Consider the following 13,645-nt stretch of genomic DNA (forward strand, 5'->3'; position numbering starts at 1 on the left):
GCCACCCCATCTTCTACCTACTTTTCCTCCCTGTTCTCCAGTGCAGCACACCCATTCCTCAACTCTGTTCCTTCTCCTCTTAGCTGGTCTCTTCCTCTGCCTTGCCCTTATGGTCATGTTCTTCCATGGTTCCCCTCCTTGTGTAAGGTTTCAGAGTAGCAGCCGTGTTAGTCTGTATTCGCAAAAAGAAAAGCAGTACTTGTGGCACCTTAGAGACTAACAAATTTATTAGAGCATAAGCTTTCGTGAGCTACAGCTCACTTCATCGGATGCATCCGACGTAGCTCATGAAAGCTTATGCTCTAATAAATTTGTTAGTCTCTAAGGTGCCACAAGTACTGCTTTTCTCCTTGTGTAACTGTCTGCTGTCCAGGTCCTCTTTGTTGGAAGGTGTCTGCAAATTGTGAGTTGTCTGTGCAGCCTCCTTTCTCCTCTCCTGCATCAGACCATCAAATCTCTGACTGAACTCCACCATTGACACCAGCTAGTCCTTGGATCTTCTCTGCCAGGAACTCTATCAGGAAATATTTCATTCATAAGTGTGCTGCCCCTCACTATGTGCAGCTGGCACAGTCCAGCCCATAGTCTTGGGCTGACAGGAACAAACATGACAGCTGAAACTGGGTGACCTGGTTTACTAAGTAGCTCATGTTTTTAAAGGGAGTTAAAGTTCTGCTGGGGTTTTTTGGTTGGGGGCAGGCAAAAAAGCAAGATCAATAAGGGGGTTAAGTGAAGCTGGCACATTCAGTCTACAGAAAAGGGAGATGTAAGCAGTTGCACTCGCTGCCGTAGCACCCTCTGGTGTGGGAGTATGGCACTGCGGGCACCTTCGCCTCTAGGAGCCAGCATTGACTGCCACTTTGGCCCAGCAATTACCTGTCAAAGGCTAAGTCATATATTGCTCAGAACCCCTTCCAGGGTAGCAATGGTCCAATTAGAAGCCCAAACACGCAATGTTTCTGCCCCTCAGGGGCTACTCCCCAACCCCATCCTCTAAGCTCAGTCCTGAGTCCAACCATGGGCTCGATAGTCCTTGTGTTGGGGCTTTAGGCCCCTTCCTTGGGGCTAGTAGGGGAACCCTGACCCACCCTCTGATCAGGGGTCCTCTGATCCTTTAGCTGTGCTGTTGTTTCCCAAGGCCATTTCCTACCTCCAAGCCCCTTGTGCTATTTCCCATAAGCCTGTGGTTAGTACAGCCTCTCCTTTGGATCCCAGACTCCTTCCTCGGCCCTCCCAGCTCCTTGCTCCAGCCCTGGGACATTGAGCCACAGGATTGCCTTTTCCAGTTCAACGTGAAGTGGCCCTTGAAATACGTGTTAACTTCTTATGCTAAAGAATTTGTTGCACACTGTATTTAGCTGTGACACTCTGAGTAACATTTCCAAAATCTGAAGAAGAGCGCAACATAGCCCAAGAGCTCGTCTCTCTCACCAGTAGAAGTTGTTCCAATAACAGATATTACCTCACCCACCTTGTGTCTCTAATATTACGGAACCAACATGGCTACAACAACACTATTTATTAAAATAAAATTTTCACCAGAAATGGAGTTTGTGGGGAAGTTGGTGGCTGCGTTGTGCTACAGAATCCTTCTCTCTTATTTCAGGCATTGCAGATTTTGGAGGCCACATCCGTTCTTGTGGTGCCGGATTGGCAAAGAGAGATGTCATTCCAAGCTGCCGATGGGAAACCAGGCATGTATGTCACCGAAGTTTCTGAATGTATGGTGACTAAACAGTACATCTTACAAGTGGAATGGTTTGGTGAGCTAACAAGGTGGCCATGAAATAGATGCCCTTCCCCAAAATGTGACTAATAAATCTGGAGTTCCTGCTACAGAAGAAGTTTGCAGTTATTGGCATCTGGGGATTGGGTCAGAATAAATGAGGGAATCAACAGGATGCTGCGTTAGCATCCACATGGGTTAGTGCTTCTGTACGGCTTCCAACAGAGCCTGCATGCAAACATCAATAACCCCACTGCCAGCCCCCTTCTCCCTCTGGCAAATTTCTGGGCTGAATTCAAACCCCCAGTCATATTTGTGACTGATTTTGTCACCCATGGAATGCATGGATGACATTTAACAGAAATGAACTACATTTGAATCTCTTCCCCCGCCCCACACCACATTGTTCAGTCTTTTCAGGCAGCTCATTACCCAGGGGATTTGTACCATATGTAAGGGGACTGTTGCCCCCTTACTAACATTCACTGGGGGTGTTTTGGTTGGCTAGCTCCCAGTACTAAAAGGGGAAGGGTCTATGGGAAACCAGGACCCTGAGACTGATAGTTCCCAGGAATAATGGGGAGAGGCCAATGCTTCAGGTCACCCTGAATGACGGAGGGCAGGCTAATCAGAGAGTCAGGAGTCCAGGGAGGTCCCGTCCTCTGTGTGAGCTGGATTTGCCTGGGTTAGACAGAGTGGGTCGGAGCTAAGGAAAAAGCAGGGGCTCAAGCGGAGCTGGGGAGCAGAGCTGGGCCAGATCCGGAGGGACCAGAAAAGCAGCCCAGAGAGAGCAGACTCTGTCCTGGGAGTAGAGCTGCAGCCCCAAAGCCAGAGGAAAGGAGTACTTGTGGCACCTTAGAGACTAACAAATTTATTAGAGCATAAGCTTTCGTGAGCTACAGCTCACTTCATCGGATGCATTTGGTGGAAAAAACAGAGGAGAGATTTATATACACACACACAGAGAACATGAAACAATGGGTTTATCATACACACTGTAAGGAGAGTGATCACTTAAGATAAGCCATCACCCACAGCAGGGGGGGGAAAGGAGGAAAACCTTCCATGGTGACAAGCAGGTAGGCTAATTCCAGCAGTTAACAAGAATATCAGAGGAACAGTGGGGGGTGGGAGAAATACCATGGAGGCACAGCCCAGAGAGAGCAGACTTGCCGTGGAAAGAGAGCTGCAGCAACCAGAGCCAGAGGGGCCAGAAAAGCAGCCCAGGAAGCAGGTCAGTGCTGGGAGCAGAGTCACAGAAGCAGCCTGCAGAGAGGACCTGTCCTGGGAGCAGAGCTGCAGCAACAAGAGCCAGAGGGGCCAAAGAAGCAGCCCAGGGAGCTGAAGGCAGAGCAGCAGCAGTGCAGAGACCGAGTGGTGCCGCTGGGGCTGGAGCAGTCTGGAGCTGGGTGTGGTGAGCAGCTGGGGAGACTGAGGGGGAGCCTGGGCAGCAGGCCTAGCACAGGGAGACGCCTCAGTGAAGAGGCTCTGCAGGCCAGGCGTGGATCATAACCCCAACAGGGCGGGGGTGACACTGGGAAGAAGGCTCCTGCCACTTAGAGCCCGAGAGTGTGTGGCCACCACAAGAGCAAGTGTCCAACCCGCAGCATCCCTGCAGCACAGCCAGGGCCTGAGAAGAAGGCCAGGGACTTACAAGGAACAGACTGTGAACTGCCCTGACAATCCAGAGACGCTGTTTGTGACGTTCCCTGCCACAGAGCGGCATGATGTGTTTCCTTTAACCTTTTCCATTTTTCCTTATTCTTTTTAAAATTAATTGTTGATTAAAGCAAATGCAAGTTATTCAACTTGTATGTAATGGTCAGTGGGTCAGAGACGTGCCCAGTGCAGAGAGAGCCCCCCGGAGTGGGGACACCCTAGCCCCTGTCCTAGGTGACCACAGCAGGGTTGGGGGTCGAGGCCCCAGGAATCCTGGGCCCAGCCTTGTTGAGGTTACAAGGGCTCTGCCAGACAGGAGAGTGGAAGGGGAGTCCTCAAGGGCAGGGAGGCCACTGGGTAAAGAAAGTGGGAGCGAGGACTCAGATCCTTTTGCTAGCCCACTTCACTGGGGTAGTGCAGAAGCCAGGAAAGTTCCCCACAAGAGCGGGACTATTCGCCCGCTTACACATATGTAGAGGGAAGATAATATAAGGTTCTTATTTTAACAAACTGGTCTGTACTAGCAAAATGTAAGCCTTCCCAAGCTTGTAGATGCCTGTTTACCAATTGCATTTCCTTGTCTCCATTTTGAAATCCACATTGCGGTAGGAGGTGACATGAAGGCACTGGGATTCACTCCACCATTACTGGATACATGCTGCTAGCCGGGACTTGTAATAACTTTTGCTTTGGTTCATAGAGCAGAAATCCCTCCCATTCTTATGTGAATAAACATAAAAATTGAGCCAGAAACTTACCAGGCTCTGGGATGGCTTCTTCCTATTATGTCTCCACTGCCGGTTCCGTGGTGGGCTGTTCCCCAGGGGGAAGGGGCATCAAAAAGCTCCTCCAAGTATGGCCCCAGGATGTGCTGCAGCTGCTCCTGTGGCAAAGCCTCCTCTAGGACCAGTTTCATCAGCAAAGTCACTTCATTTGCCTCATTTGGCACCTGCTGCTGGCTCCCATCGATTTCCATGCTGTCTTCTTGGGTCTGCCGGGCATCAGCCTAGCTGACCAGGTCATCATGCACCACTGGTGGCTTCATGCTTGGTGCAGTCCCCAGCACTCAGTCGAACTCATCATAAAATAAGCACGATGTTGGCGAGCTGCTAGAGGTGTGGTGGTGGTCACTGGTTGTCCAGTACTCGGTCTTGAGCCTCTTAATCCGTTTCCTGCACTGGTCACCAGGCTGCTACATTTCAAACACCACTAGCTTCTTTGCTATTTGCTGATATGCATGGTCATGCCTGCTACTCTTACTAAAATCAATTGTTTTGCTGGCCTTGCACCAGAGATTAACCAAAAGCTGGCTGTGCTTCCTTGACCACGGTGCAGTGCGCTTTGTAAAGGACTTCTGGTCGATATCTAGTGCAAATGCCTCTCCTAAGGTGTGTTTGCAGCTCTGCAGTCAGAATAAAATGGAAGGGTTAAACACCAAGCTGCTGTAGTAGAACAAGATGAAGGGGGGTGCGTCAGTTTCCTGAAAATTGTTTGGAGAGTCTTGGGAGAGAGAGGACAAAGGAAGTCGGCCTGTAGCATTGCGGGATACTTTTAGTGGACTCCAAGTACCCAAGTCTGGGGGCGGGAGGGATTGCTTCTACAGTGTAAAACGATAGGGCTTGAACCCTGGGTCCTGGCTTGACTCGGGCTCTGATCCTCCACTGTTTGAGCCCAAGTCCAAAAATATTTTGTATAGATGGAAACCAAGTTAGGGCTTAAGCCTGAGCTTACAGTGCAGTGCAGATATAACCTGAGGCTCATCTGATTGGTATAAGAACTGCTAGTCCAGCACTAAATATGGCACATTTCCTTGTCATGGGTGAATGATACTGTCCATCTGGAGCAACAGAGCCAAAACTGAAAGGAAAAAAATAAAGAGCAATTTTATTGGTCAACGCAATGCAAGTTGGTTGGTTTTTGTTTTTTGGTTATAGTTGCTTAGACCCCAGGTCTGCTCAGCTGCTAAAACTGACCCATGTGAGTAGACCCACTGCAGCATTACAGAAGACCCATTTAAAAAAATCTTGTTGTTTCTTGTAGTGGGTAAAACTGAGAATTCCAAGCAGATATAGGGTCAATGAACCTAGTCATAAACCTAAAGTTAAACACACGCATAAGTCTACAGAACAGAGCCTTGATTTGGAATGTCTACACCCAATTATAGAGTGCATATTCCTATAAAAATAAAATACATGGATTATTTTCATTTAAGAAGAAATCCTATTTTTGTATTATGAGTAGATTGAGTTGGCTAAATCTGACCATTTTTGTTATGTGGTTTGTTATATGGGTTGGAGTGTTTATAACTTTGCAAACTATGTTAATAAGCTATTACAGAAGGGTTTTCCTAAATGTGAATGTTGCAGCCATGCACACTGGGGTTTCCAATCACAGTAATTTTAATAATATTGGTTCTGATCTTTGGACAAGACCCTACCAAATATCAGAGAGCTAATTGGAAACTCTTTAAAAAGTTGAAATTCCACTAAATTGTATATATTTTTTTTAAAATAAAAGATTAAATGATAATAGGAACTTTGGAGTAGGAACCAAGTATTTTGTGGGGGGAATCATTATGTATTGAGAGTGATCAACAGATGTGCACAAACAACCTGAACAATAACAAAACAAGCACATACCATCCACGTGGCTTGCACTCGGAGCCAGGCAGGCAAGCCAGCAACACCTACCAGTACAATTCTCAGCAACAAGCTAAGTGTTATTGTTACTTAAAAAGTCCCTGATATCATATCTTATGTTGTAATAGCAAGTTGGCAACAGCTATTAAAAATTCTTTATCTCTAAAACACTTCTCACTCTTTCAATGTTTCAAGGAATAAGAGCACACTTTTGTCTCAAGGCACTCTTAGGAATATGGACCCTATTATTTCTAGTGTTTGATTTGACTGAGGCTAGTTGAAAACACTTTAAGCAATTGCTTTTGATTATTGTTTGAGGCTCTCTTACATCAATTTACTTGGTCTTACAAAAGAGAAGTATGCTGTGATGGGTGTACCTGGCCTCCTGCTAAAGGTCCTGCAGTCCTACTAAACCCTCCCCAGGAAAGGAAGTTGGGTCTTCCAGGACTTCCTAGAGAGGCCTTTGTGGAAGCAGCCCATCAGAGACCAGCAGTCTTAGCTAAAAGGAGCAGCTGGGACTGGGTTCCTCTCCCTCCCTCACAGGAGCTCAGGGACTAACCAAAGTTTGGCTTTGGCTGCAATTACTTAAGCTGGCAGAGAGGGGATCTGAGAACTGTAACCCTGAGCTAAGGGGTGAAGATAAAGGGGCCAGGTGGGAAGAGACCCAGGGAAGTAGCAGTAGAGAATTGATGTGAGCAGTAGGTGACTGACTGCTGTTTATAGGGTCCCTGGGTTGGAACCTGGAGCAGTGGGCAGGTCCAGGTTCCCCCACATGCAAAGTGGTGTAAACCCTGAGAAGGTGACAAGGCCCGTTTGGAAGCCTAAGAGAAGGACTGAATTTAAAGGACCCAGAGCTGGGGCTGTTGACTGATGAGGGCAGATAAACAGTTTGGTGGGATTCCTGTTACTTTTTAAGGGGTTTGTTTTGAGTGTGTGACCTGGCTGAAGGGGCAAGCTACTGAAAACCCACCAAGTGAAGCTGATACCCTATGGGATGCCAGGAGTGGGAAAAGGCTTGCAGTACTGCAAGTAGCAACCGGGGGTGCTCAAATGATGAGTTCCCCCCTCACATGCTTATAGCATTATTGAATTGAAAATATGGTTCCTTGAAGTCTCGCTAGGTAACTTTCTGTTATGGATTGTAGAGAACAAAGAGAAAAACAATCCTTGAGATGAAATCTCACCACTTCTTTTCAGCCCTGATAACCTTGGGGTAAGGGTGAGCTGTCCAAGAGTGTGACAGCTCTTCTAGATTCTACAGCTTCCCTCGTGTGCTCAGCAAACTCTGAGACCTCGTGTGATGACTTCAGGCGTTATACACTGTTTTCAGGGATCATTGGAAGGCGACACTTAGGGCTTGTCTACACTGGCACTTTACAGCGCTCCAACTTTCTCGCTCAGGGGTATGAAAAAACACCCCCCTGAGCGCTGCAAGTTTCAGTGCTGTAAAGTGCCAGCATAGACAGTGCACCACGCTGGGAGCTGCACTCCCAGAACCTGGTAGCTACGCCCCTCGTGGAGGTGGTTTTTTCAGAGTGCTGGGACAAGAGCTCTCTCCCAGCACTGTTATCGCGACTACACAACTGGCCGCACTTTAATGTTGTCAATGAAGACGTGCCCTTAGATGCTTGCCAATGAGATCTCAGATTCTTTGCTACTTCTGTCACTATCCAGTAGGTGGAAGTAGGATATAGCAAATGTTGATCCTTAGAAGCAGAAGCTTTTTGTATTTTATCAATAGTTGTTTCTTATTTACCTGGACTATTAATTGGAATTCTCCCTCTTTTAAGCAATTTCTCTTAATATTTCAAAGTCATACACTGGTTAGGTGTAACTTTCACTATTCGTTTTCCTTCCTGTGCCATACAATTATGTCTCTTCTAGAATGCAATAATCACTTAAAAAGAAAGAAATCCTTTTTGGTAGTTTCCCTGCATTTAGTGGACATGGGCCCAGAGTCACAAATGATTTAAGTGTTGCAGTGCTGAGCATTGCAGGACCTAACTTTTAGGCACCTAGAAAATCACAGGAACAATTCTTGTATGCAGTATCTGCTGTAGTTGTGTTGGTCCTGTAATATTAGAAATAGGGTGGTGAGGTAATATCTGTTGTTGGACCAACTTCACTTTGTGAAACAGAGAAGCTTTTGAGCTTACACAGGAACAACACCGTGATCCACAAAGCTGAGCTCTGAGAGGACCCAGGTTCCCTATACAATGAATGGGGAAAGATAGGTGTCTAAGAAGGTTTCAGAGTAGCAGCCGTGTTAGTCTGTATTCGCAAAAAGAAAAGGAGTACTTGTGGCACCTTAGAGACTAACAAATTTATTTGAGCATAAGCTTTCGTGAGCTACAGCTCATTTCATCAGATGCATTTCGTGAGCTGTAGCTCACGAAAGCTTATGCTCAAATAAATTTGTTAGTCTCTAAGGTGCCACAAGTACTCCTTTTCTTTTTGTGTCTAAGAAGGGGTGCCCCAAAAGGCAGGCCCGAGATAGGGAGCAGCCTAAAGTAGCCAGTAGGAGATGGGAACAAGAGAGGTGTGTGCTAACCCTTGCCCCTTTCTACATGATGGATGGGTGTCTAAGTCCTGGCTGGAGTGAGGCATTTATTTCTACAAATGGGAACCAGCAGTCAGGCAGCCTAGGCCATGTCCACACTAGAAGAACAGTGCACCTTACATTGGTATACAGCCGCTGGAGCTTGTATACTGCTTGGGGGGCGTGCATGGCCGGCGGCTTGCGCTGGCACTGCATGGAGCCACTAGGCATGCTGGTGTCGATGCAGAGTGTGGTGCACCTGGGTACGTAGCCCAGCGTGCCACCTGCTGGTGTCTGGGGCCCAACTTCAGGGGGAGAGTCCAGGCATGCAGCCCCCCTGTGAGGAGAGGTCAGTTCTGTGGGGTGGGGCCGGGGAAGGAGACTGGGCCCTTGGGGGGGGAGCTAAGTCACGGGGTTGGGGGGGTGCCAGACCCAGGGGTGGACTGGGCCTGAAGGGGGCAGGCCCAGGGGTGGGGTTAGGCAGAGGGGAGGGGCTGGCTGTGAGGGGGCGGGGCCCGCGCGCTCCCGCACAGCCTGGCGCGCTCGGAGTCCCGCCTCCCAGGAGTAAGGTTGCCATGGGAGCACTAACCCCGCCCCCTCTCCTCGGCCACCCGCTCAGGCTTTCCAGGGCGCTCCCTGGGATTGGCTGCCCGGCTGCAGGAGCCCAGCCAATCGGAAGGCGCCTTGGGCGGCACTGCGCCTGCGCGGGGGATTTGAATAGTCCTCCCCGGGCCGTTGCAGCCTGAGCTGGGAGGCGGCTCTCGCGGACCGTCCCGTGCGGCCATGGAACTGGCGGCTCGCGCGCGGTGAGGGGCTGGCGGGGGCGCGCCCGGGGCCCGGCTCCGTGGGGCTGGAGCGGAGCTGCGACCGGACTCGGGCCCACTGATGGGTGGGGGGGGAGGGGAGCTGCGGCCGGACTCGGCCCCACTGATGGGTGGGTGGGTGGGTGGGTGGGGGGGGGGAGAGCTGGGGCGGGGGCCGGGGGGGGGGAGCTGCGGCCGGACTCGGCCCCACTGATGGGTGGGGGGGGGAGAGCTGGGGCGGGGGCCGGGGGGGAGGGGAGCTGCGGCCGGACTCGGCCCCACTGATGGGTGGGGGGGGGGAGAGCTGGGGCGGGGGCCGGGGGGGAGGGGAGCTGCGGCCGGACTCGGGCCCACTGATGGGTGGGTGGGTGGGGGGGGGAGAGCTGGGGCGGGGGCCGGGGGGGGCTGTCGCATCCCTTTGTGGCGTTGGTACCTGGCCCCCGGGTTTTGCCCTGCCCCGCCCCCCTCCGCAGCTGCTGCTCTGGGCCTAACTTTTGTGCGTGTCGCAGGATGTTTGAAGCCCAGATCCGGAGCTATCAAGGAGACGACCCCCTCGACCCCTGGGACAGGTTGGCATTTGCATCGCTTTCCTAATAGCGCGGGTCCAAAGCCGCCGCAGGTGCCGGGTCGGTGACATGTTGCTCTTGCTGCAGGTACCTGCAGTGGGTGGAAGGCGCTTTCCCGCTGCCGGGCGGGGCGCGGTGCTATTCCGCTTCGCTAGAGCAGCTTGTGAAAGTCTTCATCGGTGAAGAGAGGTACCACCAGGATCCGAGACTCCTTAAGTACTGCGTTAAACTAGTAGGTGCACTTAGCTAGGTACTAAGAAGTGCAAATATGGGGGGAATTTACCGGCGTCAGAAACAATTTGAATGAAAGCTGTCAGTTAATCGCAAAAAGAACAGGAGGCCTTGTGGCGCCTTAGAGACTGACAAACTTATTGGAGCATAAGCTTTGGTGAGCTACAGCTCGCTTCATACATGTTCCATTCTATGCATCCCATAGCTCACCAAAGCTTATGCTCCAATAAATTTGTCAGTCTCTAAGGCGCCACAAGGCCTCCTGTTCTTTTTGCAGATACAGACTAACAGGGCTGCTACTCTGAAACCTGTCAAAAAAAAAATAATTGGAATTAAAAAAAATAATCATAATCTGTTTTAATCATACTGTTAAACAATAGACTACCAATTAAAATTTATTAAATATTTTGGATGTTTTTTTCATGTCCCTTATTTATTTCTTTTGTTTATTATTTTTACAGTGCAAATATTTGTAATAAAAATATATATACACTTGTATTTTATTGTATTCTGTTTTCAATTACAACCCAGAATACAATAAAATACAAGTGTATATATTTTTTATTACAAATATTTGCACTGTAAAAATAATAAACAAAAGAAATAGTATTTTTCAGTTCACCTCTACAAGGACTGTAATGCAATCTCTGTTGTGAAAGTGCAACTTAATAATGTAGATGTTGTTACATGGTTTTGTTTTTGAGTGCAGTTATGTAAGACTTCAGAGCCTACAAGTCCACTCAGTCCTACTTCTTGTTCAGCCACTCGCTAAGACAAATAAGTTTGTTTACATTTACAGGAGAAAATGCTGCCTGCTTCTTATTTAACAAAAACAAAACAAAGAGCATGAGTTAAGTGAGTTCAAGGACATAAAGGTAGAAAGGATTACAAGTAAAACAAAATATGCTGTCTAATAACTAAGACTTAACAAGCCACTATCTTGGTTCAAAGTAAAATCCTTATCACATGCCTCCTGCAAGATGACTCAAAATGGCTAACCATACTTTTTGGCCAGGACTTCTTCCTAGAAGAACAAAGGGTTGGCTTCTCATGTCTCCCCAAGTGAAACATCTTAGGTGCTCTCTCTTTCCCTTACTCTATAGTCCAGTTCCCAGAGACTCCAACTGTCCCCATGGTTGGGTTCAAGGACCCATCTTTCTCTGCTTGCAAAGCACTTCTCTCCTGCATTTATCCAGTGATGGATGCCTAAAATGGCTCTCCGTCCTTGCTTATCTCCCAAAGTTGATGACCTTGCTTTAGGAGGCAGGAACACCTCCTGTGTACTCAGTTTCCTCATGGACACAGCAAGCTGAACTCATGCTGTTTTTCCCTTCCTGTGGGCTTCCCATCTCTCTGTATGTAAATGGAGCTTCCATTATTTTGATTCTACCATGATTAATTTACATAGGAGACCAGTAAATAGCTTCCCACGATCCTGTCTGGATGGGAATTGTTCCTTCCTGTGTCTGGCACACACAAATTTTAAAACAGAATATCAATGAGTATTAATGTCATTGTACAATGTATGTGTTAATAACCAGTGTTACGGGCATTCGTAAAAGACCTTACATGATACACAGATTATAACAATAGTGAGTTGGAGTACACTGGGCTATTAAGGTCAGCTGAAACTCATTGCTAGATATCAGGGTGCCCCTTGCCCTCTGCCCTTGAGCTGTTCTTAATGTCACTAACATCACATTTTTAGATCCTAGTGTAGACAAGGCCAATGGGGGGTGGGGTAGGAGTCCATACTACCACGCTGACTTCAAATGTTAGTTCGTCTTAATGAAGCTTGAGAGGGCTTTTCAGTCTTGTTCCGTTAATATTATTGGATAAATAACCTTTCTATCCACCAATTGCTTGAGAGGTGGGCTGCTGGGCAGCATGGCTTACTTTCTCCTTCCTCCCAAGTTTCCCTCTGCATCAGAAAAGTGGTTCAATTGTGCTACTAGAAAAAAGGATAGTCTTTCATGTGTAATGTGCAGGATTTCTAGGTATGCCATAGACATAAGAATCAAACAGTTTTATAATGCAGAATGTTGGACAGCCTTAAAAAAAACAAAAAAAAAAATCACTACTTCTGTCTGTAAATCCTTTTTGTCTTTTAATGTGCCGATGGGTATGTATGTTATGTTCTGTAGGCAGAATTCATCAGTGCTCCTAGTCAATTTTTTGACTATATCTACAGCCAAGGAGTTGGTACTAGGACATCTGCTTTGTACATTGCTTGGGCTCAACAGCTTGAAACTGAAGGGAATATAAAGCATGCTGGTGCTGTTCTTCAAAAGGGTATTCATAACCAGGCAGAACCAATGGAAAATCTGGAAGAACAATACAGGTAGGGGGTTTTTTATTTGATTTTTCTTGGCACACACATCTTGCAAATAGGAACTGTTCAAAATGTGGTATTCTGTGAAGTACTGAACCTGCCTAAATATACATCTTCCATTGGGGATAAAGACAACTGAATTTCCTGTAAAAGGTTCACACAAGTTAAACATCAACACTTCCTCGCTGTTCAATATGTCTAGACTTGTGGGTTACCTTTTTCTACTGACACTAAAGAGTTGGACTGCAGTGTCTTATTTGTGAAGATACAGTGGGTTCAGAACATAAGAATGGCCGTACTGGATCAGACCAAAGGTCCATCTAGCCCAGTATCCTGTCTTCCAACAGTGCCCAATGCCAGGTGCCCCAGAGGGAATGACCAGATAATCATCAAGTGATCCATTCCCTTTAGCTCATGCCCAGCTTCTGGCAAACGTAGGTTAAGGACGCCATTGATGGACCTATACTCCATGAATTTATCTAGTTCTTTTTTTGAAACCTGTTTGTAGTCTTGGCCTTCACAACATCCTCTAGTAAAGAGTTCCACAGTTAACGGTGGATTGTGTGAAGAAATACTTCTGTTTTGTTTTATAGCTGCTGCCTATTAACTTCATTTGGTGACCCCTGGTTCTTGTGTTATGAGAAGGAGTAAATAACGCTTCCTTATTTACTTTCTCCACACCAGTCATGATTTTATAGACCTCTAGCCTATCCACCCTTAGTCGTCTCTTTTCCAAGCTGAACGGTCCCAGTCTTATTAATCTCTCCTCAAACGGAAGCAGTTCCATACCCCTAATCGTTTTTGTTGCCCTTTTTTGAATCTTTTCCAATTCCAATTCCAATGTAACTTGTCAGGGTTTTTGTTTCTGTTATTGTTGGCATGTGGCTGATCCACTGGTCTCCCCTGTACGGTGTCATTTTTACTGCATAGGTCCATTTTAAAGAATAAAATAGCCTGGTCCGCTTCAATTAACATGCTTTGGAACTACTCTGTAGAACACTTCAGTTATAATGGAGATTCAAGCAATTGGTTATCCTAGTGACACTTGAATTATTGTGCTGTTACAGTCCAGCTTCTCCTTTACCATGATCTTGCCATGAAGAGCCTAATTCATCACTACTATAAGCAGAGATACCTCTTGTGAAATCAA

At 47.5% G+C, this 13,645-nt stretch overlaps 1 protein-coding gene and 1 long non-coding RNA gene across 2 annotated transcripts in view; one reads left to right on the forward strand and one right to left on the reverse strand.

Moving 5' to 3' along the window:
- Window positions 1–1,538: 1,538 nt before the first annotated feature.
- On the reverse strand, window positions 1,539–6,891 carry LOC122459190. The gene is made up of 3 exons (XR_006279702.1): window positions 6,363–6,891; window positions 4,144–4,787; window positions 1,539–1,676 (listed from the first exon to the last, which is right to left on the reverse strand). It is a non-coding gene; the product is annotated as an uncharacterized LOC122459190 (long non-coding RNA).
- A 2,346-nt stretch (window positions 6,892–9,237) lies between these two features.
- Window positions 9,238–13,645, forward strand: part of BUB1 (BUB1 mitotic checkpoint serine/threonine kinase) — a 46,762-nt gene continuing 42,354 nt past the window's right edge. Inside the window, exons 1-4 of the mRNA XM_038397099.2 lie at window positions 9,238–9,369; window positions 9,876–9,935; window positions 10,020–10,164; window positions 12,308–12,504. Coding sequence (XP_038253027.1) covers window positions 9,347–9,369; window positions 9,876–9,935; window positions 10,020–10,164; window positions 12,308–12,504 — 425 coding nt within the window. The 5' untranslated portion in view covers window positions 9,238–9,346. The remainder of the gene's footprint in view (window positions 9,370–9,875; window positions 9,936–10,019; window positions 10,165–12,307; window positions 12,505–13,645) is intronic.

This window comes from Dermochelys coriacea, chromosome 3, assembly GCF_009764565.3.
Source record: "Dermochelys coriacea isolate rDerCor1 chromosome 3, rDerCor1.pri.v4, whole genome shotgun sequence".
Classification (NCBI taxonomy): Eukaryota; Metazoa; Chordata; order Testudines; family Dermochelyidae; genus Dermochelys; species Dermochelys coriacea.